The sequence below is a fragment of the Poecile atricapillus genome, chromosome 4 (genome assembly GCF_030490865.1).
Source record: "Poecile atricapillus isolate bPoeAtr1 chromosome 4, bPoeAtr1.hap1, whole genome shotgun sequence".
NCBI classification, from domain to species: domain Eukaryota; kingdom Metazoa; phylum Chordata; class Aves; order Passeriformes; family Paridae; genus Poecile; species Poecile atricapillus.
Genome location: NC_081252.1, coordinates 12,242,752 through 12,256,443, shown reverse-complemented (window position 1 = coordinate 12,256,443; position 13,692 = coordinate 12,242,752). Strand labels below are relative to the sequence as shown.

The 13,692-nt window shown below is 35.8% G+C and overlaps 1 protein-coding gene across 2 annotated transcripts in view; it reads right to left on the bottom strand.

The window, feature by feature from the left end:
• Positions 1–1,860: 1,860 nt before the first annotated feature.
• The window catches only part of PCDH10 (protocadherin 10), a 33,609-nt gene continuing 21,777 nt past the window's right edge, over positions 1,861–13,692 (bottom strand). The window contains exons 5-6 of one of the 2 annotated variants that reach the window (XM_058839054.1): positions 5,685–5,759; positions 1,861–3,406 (exon numbers count right to left, since the gene is read on the bottom strand). In XM_058839054.1, the coding sequence (XP_058695037.1) occupies positions 5,725–5,759 (35 nt within the window). In that variant the 3' untranslated portion in view covers positions 1,861–3,406; positions 5,685–5,724. The remainder of the gene's footprint in view (positions 3,407–5,684; positions 5,760–13,692) is intronic. The other variant, XM_058839055.1, reaches the window with a different exon arrangement.

The following is a 13,692-nucleotide window of genomic DNA, read 5'->3' as shown; positions in this document are numbered from 1 at the left end:
ACAGAACAACAGGACTGAGAGCCTTCCCTGTGCTTTCTCTCCAAGGCAAGTTTAAGTACACTTCTATCATCCCTTACAGGTGTTTTTTGAACTGTCCTTGAAAACCTACAGTGAAGGAGATCCCAAAACCTTCCTCATCTCAGTTTTATGGGTATCAGTCTTTCCCCTTGATATCCAACCTAAATTTTTCCTGATTACTTTCAGTTCACTGTTGGGACCAATATGCAAATGAGAGTCCTTCAATATTTGCACCACTCGTGTGCTTTGCAGAGGGAGAGGCACGCACACCGGCTGGTGTTTGAAGGCATTTACAGACCTGTCCCTGCAGGTGGGCACCCAGCAGCACGAGGGAATACATGGGAGATGCTGAACAAGGCAATTTCAAAGGGAGGTGGCCAGGTGCCCACTAAAACAAAGAAACAGGACAAACTGAGCCTCTGCACTGCCCAGTTTGCCCTTTTCTCGGGACAGCAGCTGTGTACTGGGTTTTAATATGTCCCAAGGTTTGTGCCAGAAGATGTTAGTGCACCAAAACTCACAGTGAGCAAGGGAAATCAGCAAAAGCTACAGCTTTATCTCGAGAGCTCAGGCTGTAGTACTTCAGTTCTTCCTTTCCTTTGACAGTTCTGCATCCTACCACGACTTCCTCTAGGACTCTCCCAGTGAACTCAGAAGGATTTCTGTGTGTATATGGACCAATGCTAATGGTATTTAACATTTAATAAAAAATAAAGAAAATTAACAAATCTGTATGCATATCACACTTGATGGAAAGAGTTCCATTTTGGGAATGAATGATAGGACATGATACAGTTAATATTTTTTTTCAGAAAAAAATGGCATGCAAAATGTGAATAGAGTTTCATTAAATAGAAACACTTTGGCTGTTCATGAAATAGAAAGTAAAACCTTTTCCTTTTCCTCCCAAAGACCGAAAACAAACATAAATTACAATATATGTATTAAAAAGTTACTTAGAAACAAGCTTAAGAATGGCAAGGACTTTCTTGCTTTAAAAGCAGAAACAAGAATCTAGCAATCTCCTTTAAATGAAATATTTGTCACAAATTCCATTGCTTTTCTTCATAAAATAAATGAAGCCTGTAGGCAACTAAAAGGTCTGGTGCCTACAGCAGGAGGAACATTTCACTGCTGTATTTCCTCAAATCCTAGCTATTCAAGTTGTTTGGGAGATTTTTGGGTTGGGGTTTGTATAAAACACATTTTTAACAGGATCTCATGAAACAATTTGTCATTATACAAACGTGCTAGATGTGCACATTAAAGTGTTTAATGAACCTATTTTTTTTGTTTGGAATATTAAATTAACAGCTTCAGGGCCTAGACCACTAGGTGTGCAAAGAACTCGTGGAATTTGATCAGGAATGTTTGATTCCCTGTATATATTTTGATCCACAACAGGGTGGTTTTCATACAGGTGATTTACATACTCCTATCTAATAGAGAATGCCATTACAAAGAACAAAAAAACCCAGAACCAACAAACAAAACTAAGAAACCCAAATTCTACTATGACATAGCAGTGACATCTCACACATTCATCCCATAGCAGCATTGGTGGGGACAACAGAATTCCTTTATAACAGCATGATCCAAATCCCACTGCAAGCAATGAAACATTTTCTCTTGTTTTACTTAATATTGAATCATCAGTAAGAATTGGATTAAATTTGGCTTGGCATTGGCCGACAACAAGGTGTGTTCTGATCTGCTTTTGTTATTTGATGTACTAAAGTACAGTGGAGGGAAAAAAAAAATCACAGCACAAAAAAAAAAAAAAAGAAAAAATTTTACTAGATTTTTTACATTTAGTAAATGGTACTTAAACTCCATGGACATGAAAGTAGTTTTAAACTTTACTTTTGAAATTTTACTTTTTTCAATATTTCATAGAAAAGAAACGCTCTAAGATACTGTTTCAGACCACAGAATTATTACAGAACATAAAGATTATATGCAAGGGCTTAATCCTTTTCCCAGCAAAATGGTGACCAACACCATTTTAACTCCAATGGGACAGGGGTCAGCTGAGAATGTGCCATGTTCCTAATTGGAAATCTCCTTTGTGATAAAAGAGTCTGGCATATACTTTGCCTTTGTAATTTGAATTCTATCAACAACTATTCCTAGCCACAAGAGAAATATTTTTAGGCAATATATTTGTATAGTTTCACAAAACTATGTTAAAGAGAGATGTGTGGGTGTTTGTGTGTGTGTGTGTATGTATTTATGTATGTATGTATACATATTTATGAGCTTGGGATGATTTTCTTAAAATATTTAACTTCACTTACATTATATTTTACATTGCAAAATGTACAGACACCCAGTGTTCTTTTTAACAACATATACAGGTGAATTTATAGAGCCTTATAAAAGATTTTGTGATTCCAAATTAAAAACCATAGAAACATAACCAAAATAATGGAGAGTGATTTATACCTCTGATAGTACAAAGCGCTCATTCGGGTAATGCTGACAGCTGCATCTTTGGCATTGAAAATTCCTTACAACTTTTCAGACAAAATGTTGTTGCTTACAGCTTTTTTTCTTTTCTTTTAAACAAGAAAAACAGGATTGACCAAAATACGAATTTTGGGGAAGTACTACTAAAGATTTATTTTATTTTCGTTTTTAGCAAGGATAGCTTAGGAACCCTGAATTATCTTCTCACTTTAGTGTATGGTGTAGACTGTATGAATCCATTTAAAAATCAACTAAGTTGTACCACGTTTTTCGGAAAATTATATATAATATAATATATATATTTTATATTTATTTAGAAGCTTTGAAATAGTACAGTAAACACTTTGCAACACGGTGTATAAACTACAGAAATGTCTTTGATAATTTTGTGGGTCTTCAGATTAACAACATTTTTATGACCCACAGGTGAAAAGAACATGATCACAATCTCTCTTGTAAAGTTGGAATAGTTTGGGGAACACTTGATCACACAAAAATAATATAAAACAGTCAAGTTTAAAACAGTGATATTGCATTTATAATGCACATCTCTTTTATCTGTACGATTGGCTTTTTGTGGTGAATATAAACATCTAAAGGGCTCAGTGACATTTTGGAGAGAGAAAGATATATAGTGCTGTAAACAGGCACACACTGATCAGAGAGGCAAGATCAGTTGCCTCTGAAGTTTCTACAGTTCTACACATTTCAACTCATTTCTCAGGCCTGCTGAGAGCAATTAGGTCCTATTGTTGGCCAGGATGTCTCCAACAGCACACAAATCCTTCAGTTACACAGAACTGGATGGCCAAGATAATGAAGTTGAAAGCTGATGCTTTTTGTTGGTCGACTTTCTTTTGTGCAAATCATGCTGCTTCAGGTAAGTCCTGTAGAAGTGACTAGCATATCCTTTTCCGTGCTGCAGGAAAGAAAGAAAAACACTTCTGAGAGGAACAAAAATAAAAAGATCAGTCTCCAACAGTTCTTAGGTTTAGGATTTCTTAGGGTGTAGAGAAACAATCAAAACTTGCCACAAACTGACACTGGAAATTCCCTTTATAGCAAACAGTTTAATGGTGATTCACTTTTCAGAGAAAGCCTCTTTTTGAGGCTTGATAGCCTGAAAACCAAATTTCATAGGCTATTTTATTATTCTGCCTAACATGGGAAATATTCCAGTGTGCCTGCACAGAATCAGTATAAGGATAAAGCAATTATTCAGTCTTACAGGTGAAGCATTACTAAAATTACACAGGCTAATTTTTCCCTAGTTCAGCTTGTTTTTTGAAGCAAGATCTAGAATTCCCCCTAAAATTCAGAAGCTAGTTTTCCTTCTCTTTCAAAGTGAACCATTATCCTCATCACAAAGCGACCCTTCAGTCTGGTTTGACAGATGAAAAAATGGTGCATTAGTGCAACAATTCAAATTTCAGCATTTACTGTCAGGCTGAAAATTAACTCATGTTACTTGGATGAAGACGGTCAATGCATTAGCAAAGCCATATCCTAATCCAACAGCTGCAGTAGCTATATTACCTCAAGACACTGGCTATTTTAACTGTAATTGGGAGCAAAAGTAACAAATTATATGTACTAGCATTCCGGAATACCCTAGGTTAAATTCTGATTTCTGTCACGCATTAAAACAACGAACTAACTCACTTGCTCAAGTATTATAATTAGGATCAGCACCATTATTATCTGGTAAAGCTTGTAGTGATAAAATCAGGTGTTTAAATCAACTAAATCCCTACCTGAAATTCAGTCTGCTTTTCTGCATGAAGTTTTACAACTGAAAAAAAAGGAACCTTTCAAATGAATCTTTGAATCATGTACAGGTTGATGCTTGCATGGTGACACATAAACACATCCAGTCTCCGTTCCATTTAACATAAATAAATACATTAGCCATACTTATTTCCTATATATTCACTAGTAAAGGTATGAAATCTGGGTACTGCATCACAGGGAAGTTAGATTACTTACAGGAAAATGTTACTGTGGATGTTGTATGTTTGTCTAATCTTGCCTGCCTGTGCTACAGGATGCACACAGAAAAATGTGAAAAACATTTCTGTATAAGCTATTTGTTCAACATAAGGAAAATTGTGAGATGTGTTGCTAAAATTAAAACATCTAATAGATGAGGTTTTCAATGTTTCAGTTATGTAGCAAATTAGTAGCAGAATTAGAAAGAATTTTTAAAAGCTTCTGCAAGATGTTTTTTAAACATTGTTTTTACAAATAATGAGATCAGAACCTTCATGTTTTGATGCAGTACCTGATAAGATTAACCCAGTAACTAGATACCTTTTAAAGTATCTTTTTCAATATTACAAGAAACAATCATTCCAATAATAGTAGTAAAAATAACAAGACTTGTATTGGATCTTTAAAACTTTTTCCCCAAAGTTCAGTCATAATTTCAGTTCTCTTGTAAATACTGAGGCATAGTTATCTAGATTGGTGTCTGTCACAGAGGAACTTGTGCTGCACTACGGACACATTTTTACAGGATTTTGCTGGGATAAACAGAGATGCAGGTGGGGCATCTTTTATTGCAGGGGACTGCTTTTATTGCAGCACCACTGCCCCACTCCCATCTGACACAGTGCCTTGGTGGTGCTGATGTGGTACCATCTTTCAGATAATGCAGAGATTGAGTCACTGGCTGTGTTTGGCCTTTTGCTGTGTAAATTGATGCATTTTGAAATTTTTAATCCCCAGTTAACATGCTTATACTACAAAATTATCAAGCCCTGCTATAGCAATAACTAAATATTATGTATTAAGTTGCAAAGCTACTGCAACTCTCCACACCTACAAAAATTGTTGTAGCAAATCTTAAAATATCCTCTGCTAACACATAAAAAGCATTGGATTTTAAAAGCAACTTTTGTGCTCCGTGTTAGTTTGGCTTTTTTTCTGGTTCTGCACAGAAATTTATGTGCAAGCAAATCTCTCCATGTCTCTATCAGTTTCCGTCTTTTTACAGATGGGGAACATAAATCAGAGAGGTTAAATGGAAAGGAGGATGGACTCAACTTAAAAAAGAGAGCAATGAAAGTTCTGACATCTGTTTCCGGTTCTGTGTGTGTGCATGCATGTGTGTTCATAAATAAACTTTTAAATAATAAACACTAAGCCTCTCTGTATCACAATTTCTCCATCTGTAAAATGGAAATAATATTGCTTACCTATCTCCTAGAGGTGCAGGAAGGTTTAAATCACTATTCTTTATAATCCACTTTGAGATCCAGAGATGGCAAGTGCTATAGAAATGGAAGTATCACAGTCAGTGTAAGAGCTGGAACAAGAACACCATAATTTCTGGTGCCTAATATCTCCTCTGAGATCACAGCTCTCTCTTTCATCCCTATTTTATCGCCTGTTCCGAACTCTCAAACTAGTACACAGGGAAGCTTCAAGTCTGTGTGAGTATGGGTAGTCAGAAAAAAGGCTTTAATAAGAAGCAGTTTCATAATTCTGATAATGTAATTATATTGATTTCATAATTCTGATAATGTAATTATACTGATTTTACATATATTCTAATAATATTTCAGGTGAACAAGATAGTTAAAGATTCACAAGGATTACCATTAAAATTCTTAGGGTACAGGATTTGTGCTGTACTGATCCTTCCCAGAACAACAAAGATTTTTGAGTGCTACAGAAAGAGTACTTAATGCATAAAATTTGTATGGGATAAAATAAAATAAAATAAAATAAAATAAAATAAAATAAAATAAAATAAAATAAAATAAAATAAAATAAAATAAAATAAAATAAAATAAAATAAAATAAAATAAAATAAAATAAAATAAAATAAAATAAAATAAAATAAAATAAAATAAAATAAAATAAAATAAAATAAAAAAATAATAATAAGACCTGAAAAAAAAAAAAGTATTCCTTTGTTGCTGAATACACTCTGATAAGCCTCCCATCCACGGTGAGCTAATTCTGTGTAGACTGGTAAGAGACAACGTATAAAGACATCAGTGGTAGTTGAACAGAAAAGTAAATCAAAAACACCAACATAATAAACAGGAAAGAGAAAGTAAAGTATGAAGTAAATATTCCTAGCTCATAGATCAGAAATGAACAGAAAATGCTGTAAAGTCCTTGTCTCTTTAGTAAACCTTCCTTTCACCCTGTTGTGAGTCACCCTGTTGCATCCAGACTTGATGCTGGATTACTGCTTTATGAGTACAGGCAGGAGCATTTCCTCTTATGGAAAAGCCTAGAAGAGATTCCCTCTGGTTTGAACACCTTCAAACTCTCCACATCAAATTTTGCTCCTGCTTAGCAGTGGTAGATAATCTAAAGAGGACAGAGAAGGGGCCCAGTGCTTCCCTCCACAGCTGGCAACCCAAGCAGCAAAAGAAAACACATCCTATATCTTTTATAACTTGTCATTTTCCCTCTGGACTATATTTGAGAGCTGCATAAACTCCCACAGAATTACTTCTGCTCTTAACAGAACAACTGCAGAGTCCCCCCAGAAGTGCCAACAGCCTAAAGATCCAAAGGAACTGCTGAATGACAAAATTTCCAAAGAATATCAAACACCAGGCATGCTGTTGCTGCTACAGATATACTCCTGATCCCCCTTCACTTAGGAGTAAGATGACCTAAACCCCTTTCTTTTAAATCAAAAAACCTCTGCAATAGCAGAACCGGGGTAAAGCCACTATATAAACTCTTATCTTGTTTCATATCTGCATTCTTTAAGTTCAGATCATATTCAAGCAATATTTGTCTCCACACAGGCTTTCACATATGGGCTTTTGTGCAAGCACTCAACTCACTGTCTTCTCTTGTGGGTCCCCTGTACAAACTGTGTGCCTCACCACGCCACCCACATCAAGCCTTCCCCACAGAGCACTGCTCTGTGATGAAGGAACACAGGATGCTTAAACTTCCTGCATTTCACTCAGAAACAGCCCAGCTATTCTGGCTTCACTTGCAGTGAGCAATAATTTAAAAAGGAGTTAATTACCACATATGCATTATGGCAAGGCTGGTTTTAAATTTGCATTGTTAATTTTAACTGCCCTTTATATTTTGATGGTTTGCCTTGCAGTCTACATTTTTACTGTAGCATATGAAACATGGCTCTTCACTAAGTCCCATTAACTTCACCAGAGACAGAAATGGATAATTCTAGTTATCAACCAACCAACCAACCAGACTGCAAGTTCACTCCTGCTCTAACTCAGCCCAGGTGAACAGAGACCAAGACCTAAGCAGTGGTAGATTGTATTCTGTCAGAAATAACCTGGCTGTTCCAGTTAGCTTGCAGCTCAAGTTCAGATATCAGCAACTACGTTTTTTTGGAAAGAGGTCAACAAGTGAACGGGAATGCAGAGTAAACTACCATAGCTCCCTCACCCTTCGTAGTGGTGCATCCAGGTAAAGGGTGAGACACACGGCTGGGGCTGGGGCTGGGGGATGTAGGATGGGGATTACTCTGCTGCCACCCATGTTCTGTGGATAAAAAAGCATTCCAGTCACTGCAAGTGTCAATTCAGTATATTCTGCAATCGATAAAGTCTTTCTTTTCTTTTAAAAATGATCTATTACTTAGAGAAGTTTGCTAAAGCATCACTAATAATCTTTTATGAATATTCCATTAATGGCATTATAAAAAGAGAGTGTCTTATCCAGGCCAATAAAATTTGGTACACAAATATAGCATTTTACTCATATATCTTTTCCTCATGAATTAGCTTACAGGGAACTTTTTTCTTTTCTTTCAGGGCTTTAATGAAGAGATTTTGTTCTTCAAATCTATATATTCTGTAGAGAACTCTTGGATAAAACACCTTGCATTACAGATGCCCATGTTTCATTTTACACAATTAATGTGAGTTTTTAACTCTGCATTATATCAAATAATTGGGAAAAAAAATGGAAGATGTAACATACTTACTTTTGTACTTGAAAATATAGAAAAATAATTAAATAAGATCAAATAATGTCAGTGAGTCTGCTGGTTTTGGTGATCACTGTTTGTGTGCTTTAGGAATGTGTCTGAAGGGTTCTGATGGCTACTAAAGGTGTTAGCTGAGAATGAGACCACATTCTGCCTGTCAAATTCTGGCAAGTGACAAGACTGGCAAGGCAGGAGAAGCTTCTGCACGTGAGCCTGTCAGCTGCCCCAGGGTAGAATTTGCCCCTAATAACAATATGGCATTCAGTATGGCTGAGATGTTCCTTCTGGCATCTGCAAAATCCAAGATATAAATATTGTTTCTAAAATAAACCAACAGCATTTGGACTGATGGGTACAATTACCCAGATTTCATGTGAAACAAGAAAACCAATTGTGAGCATCGGGTCTTCAGGCTGTGAATAAATTAAAGTAGGCCAAAATGCAAAAGTTTTTATTGCTGCACTGAAACTTTTCTGGAAACAGGCTTGATTTTAGCTAAATAAATAATCTCCACAGGCCATTAAAATCTTCCCTTCCTTTGAGAGTATATCCTTACTTCTGAAACAAATATGATTATGCAAAAAATCCCCTGTCTTTTGTATAAAGAAAACTATGTAACCACATATACTGTGCTTTTCTTTCTCCTTTCATTAAGTGCATACATTTCCATGTCTATATTCATTTAAATCAGTTCAAGGAAGGAGGGTTCCCAACCATGCCAAAATTCGACAGTGCTGGATACTGCACTGACCATAATGCAGTAAACCTGACAAATAGTGTTACCTGCTCCAGGAAAAGGGGGAGAGAGGTTTGTCCTTTGCACTTAAGTACAAAACTGCCACCTTTCAAATTTGAACATCATGCTCTAGACCAACAAGAGATTATCATTATTTTTTAAAAAAAAAATTTTTGACCAAATTTCTGACTTACATGTATTGCTACTTCTTTTAGCTTTGAGATGGGAAAACACATACTTAAAAGGTATTTAGGTATTTTCAACGTTTGGAACATGCATTTTAACATGGCAAGTGAGATGCCTGATACAAATGCTGACCCATCATGACAGCCACAGAAATAATGTTTCTCTGGTGCTAATGAGTGCTTTGAGATTTATATGCTACCTGGACTTAGCTAATCCTCTGGAAAAAAAATAAAAAATAAAAAAAAGCTTTTCAGTTCTTAAGAACAACTACCCAATTCCCAGTTCATTTAAGCAGTGACCTTAATCAACATGTACTTTACATCAAGCACATAACTAAGAAGGATTGACTTTTGAATCAAGCCCTGGATTTTGTCATCAATGTTCTGTTGCACACAAGATACTTTTATGTGCATTTGATTTCCTGTTCTAAATGCAGAGAATTTTCTTTTCCACCCCCAGCAACAGCCCAGCGGCATAGTAGATGTCAGATTTGATTTATCTCTGGTTCTGATTATTTACTACTGAAACAATGCTTTTTAGTTACTACAACTCAGCAGAGAAAAGTACTAAGCTATATTCTATAATGTACCATAAAAACACAAAAGACCATTTTTCCAGAAGATACAGTGGGAATAAAGCTTCTTTGTCTTTCTGTACTATTATAACCATATTATCTACCTGAAAACACTATAGATAATGCATGACATCACCACGAAAGTCGGAATATTTAATTTTGCAAGAGTTCTTATAATTATGTGTTGTGTTAAGGCCTATTAAATAACTCCAAAATTACTCCTGATGTATGTCAAACTTACAGCACAGAGCATATTCCCTAAGAATATTTCCAAATTCTCTGTCAACAATTTATTCTAATTGCATACATGTTGTAGTACCAAATTCACATTCTTTGCAATTCACTATAAGCGAATAATTTTGGTATCATCCTTAGTAGAACTCCTATTTGTTTCCTTTCTTAAATTATCTTTTTATAAAAATTGCTTATGTGTTTGTATGCAACAGTAATTTCTTCTCCACAATCTTATTTTCTTTTTTTTTTCCATTTGTTTTTGTTTTTTGTTTTTCAAAATTCATCATTTTTATTGCATTCTTACAAAATCAGCAATACACATTTCTTTCAGCTGACAAGCCTGAAAATGAAAATTTCAGTTTGAGGGTTAACTAATGCAGAACACTCTAAAGGCCAGCTACAATGTGACTTAAAATTTTCAGAGCCCTGGGGAGAAGAGGAGGGATATGAACCATTCCTCCTAAATTGCTCATAAGTGCCTCAGTTCCCTATAGATTCAAGGGAGAAGCAGACATGTAGATCACCATTTGGTGGCCTTCAGAGGTGTCTAAATTATTCATGCAGGATTTGGCCTGAAATAATTAAATTTACTTGTTCTTACAGGAGGTAACATGCATTACAGCATTACATCAGCATCACACTATGAATTCCTATCCAATTTATCTTTGCCATGATGTTTCTTCCAATGCTCCTCTCCCCTAGCAAGGATTAGCTGACATTAGAACCTGATAATTATGTTCTCACACTTTTCCTGAATGTTTTATTTTCAGTTTCTAAAGCACACTGCTTGTCATGAGCAGCACACACTCTGATTTCAGAGTTTCCCAGTTTACCAAGCCAACACACTTAAGTGTTTCAAAGGCTTCTCACAAGCCTTTCAAAACCTCTTTTTCAAAATCACATATTGGTTTGTTTCTATCCATAAATGAAGTTTGCCCATCACCATTCTTTGTCACTTAAGACTACCAGAATGGAATGATTTATACCCATATTATTAAAATTTCTCAGCCATATCAAGCAATCTATGTGGGCCACAGCATGTGAGCATATTTAATCATTTTTCGGGAGTGGTCCTGGGCACCATGTCCCAGACTCGTTAGGGAAAAAAGCTGTCTGACACAGGCTAAAGGCAGGCCAGAGTGTGAGAGTACAGACCATGACACTCCAGTGGTGGAAAGGCTCCTGTCTAACTCATTAGAGTAGCCATAAAGAAGCATGGAAGTACAAAGCACACAGTCCTTTATCTCAAGTGGAGCAGGAAAAAAGTTATTACTGCATCTCCTTTGTAAGTTAGAACTTTTTTAGATCTTAGTTCCTATCAATACGCACAGCTGTGTGCAGCTCCATTCAATTGTCATCTAAATTCCAATTGAGCATAGATGGGTGTTAAATTAAAGCCCAAACAGTCAACTAAAAAAGTCACAAAGTGACAGACTTTTACTCTGACAAAAGATGAATTCAAAATATCAGCATCTATAATATTCCTTATGAATAAAGAAAGGTTGCGTTCAAGCAGTTTCATAATGGATCTTTTTCCAGGGCTGAATGCAGCCGTGATGCTGAAGGTGAAAAGATAAAGTCAGAAGACTCAGCTCACTTGCAAAAACAGGAGTCTGTCATCCCCGTACTTCTTTAAGGGAATCTACTCTGCATCCTTTATTTTTCCTTTCTAATACACATTACTTCTGATGACCTCTAAAAATGTCATGTAAAATAACACCCTTTTCACATATGAAATAGGTTCATGTGTATGAAAAAAATACAGATTTACTCTTGCAACTCATACAAGCATGTGATTTTCAGGCAGAATTTAGGAACCAAGTTCTGAAAATTTGCTTCTCCATGTCTAACCATATTTTCTTCAGCCAATAAAGACCACTATCCTAACAAAGGAAGAAGTCAAATTACCTCAGAAGAGTTTGGATTTTCAGTGAATCCACATCATATTTAGTTCTTCCAACATTTCATTAGGTATTGAAGTTAAAAATTATATTCTTATTGTATCTCCTACTTCCTCTCCAAAACAGTACCCAATACCTAATTTTTTACTTTTCTGACCTCACCATACTATGTTTCTAAAACAAATACATTCACAGCTACTTCCCAGCAGCAGTCATCAGACTACTAGCATGGAAATGTGGATTCTCAGTGGTTAATGCACAAATAAAGCTGTTTACAGGCTTGCCAGAAAACAGCAGCACTGATCCCTACAGCGTGCTTGTCCAAACGTGATAAACAGATGCACTTCCCTCTCTTACTATTTGTTGCATTCCTTAAATGGTTTCCCCTATTTTTCCCACTTAGGGCAAGGCAAGAAAAAGTGAGAAAAAGGGAAGGGAACTCTCTAAAATTAAAGCAGTGGAAATGACCGTGGCAAATCACAGTTATTGTGTACAGCAAAAGACCCAAAGCAAGTATAATTGCCTCTGCTCTGCAGGACAAGGAGTTCCTTGGACAGAGGCATGCAGAGAGGAAAAGATTTGCTGCACATGGACCCAGGATCAGGCACAGATTCAATTCTCCAGCTCCTGACTGTCACAGGAAGGAGGTTTGTAGATTGAAGAACAGCATTTATTTATAATGAATAGAATTTTGCCTATCAAAAATAAATAACTTCAGTGCCTTTGAAAATTTTAACTGCAAACATCTCCATGCTTCCCAGAGAGACTCATGTCCCTAAGTGGCTGAATTACTTTTGTTATAGGATTTAAATTTATGGGACAAGAGGCATTTTGGAATTTTAAAGCAGCAGAGCACAATAATCTTAAAAATTACTCCAAAGTTTCAAGCAATCTTCTGGGTTTTTTGGTCTTCTTCATACTCCACTGGTAGGAACACAGAAAATGGTATCTCATAATTTAAAAAGAAAAATCTCCACAGATGGTATATGCACAGCACACATAAGCACTGCCAAAATTGACCTAAATGAATAAATATAGCACCAGCCTGAGATAGCTAAGATACACGAGACTTCTATGCAATCCAGTCAGAACTGGCAAATACAGATTTTGCAGCCATTAGAGGAAAAGAAGCAGTTGAAACTCTGCATTTTTAAGATGAATTAAAAGTATAATTTTCTTTCAAACAAAACTTATTGATTTTTTCTAAACTTTTCCAATTATTTTCCTGCACTGTATCTGGAAAGAGCTCTAGAGTCATCTAAGATAAAAGATATTACATAAACCTAAAGACGGGCACAATTTTTAATCAGTATTTTGTACAGTGCTGGGTACTGTTAATTTTGTCCAAGACCACAGTTACATAGATAAATTGAAGCAAGCAGTATTTAAGAACTATCACCTGTGCTTTAAAATTAAAAGAAGAATGCTTATTTCAATTTCTTATATTCATTATTTTCATAAAAATTGAGAAGGAGTTGCAAGAGGAATACATTCCAAAGAAGAATGCAAACCAGTCGGGAATGTAAGTTAAAAATACCTTTCAGAAGTTACACAATAAACACTGAACAGTTGAATCATCAGAAGTGGCTTATTCGTGATAATAAAGAACCTACTATTATGAGTAAAAATAGAT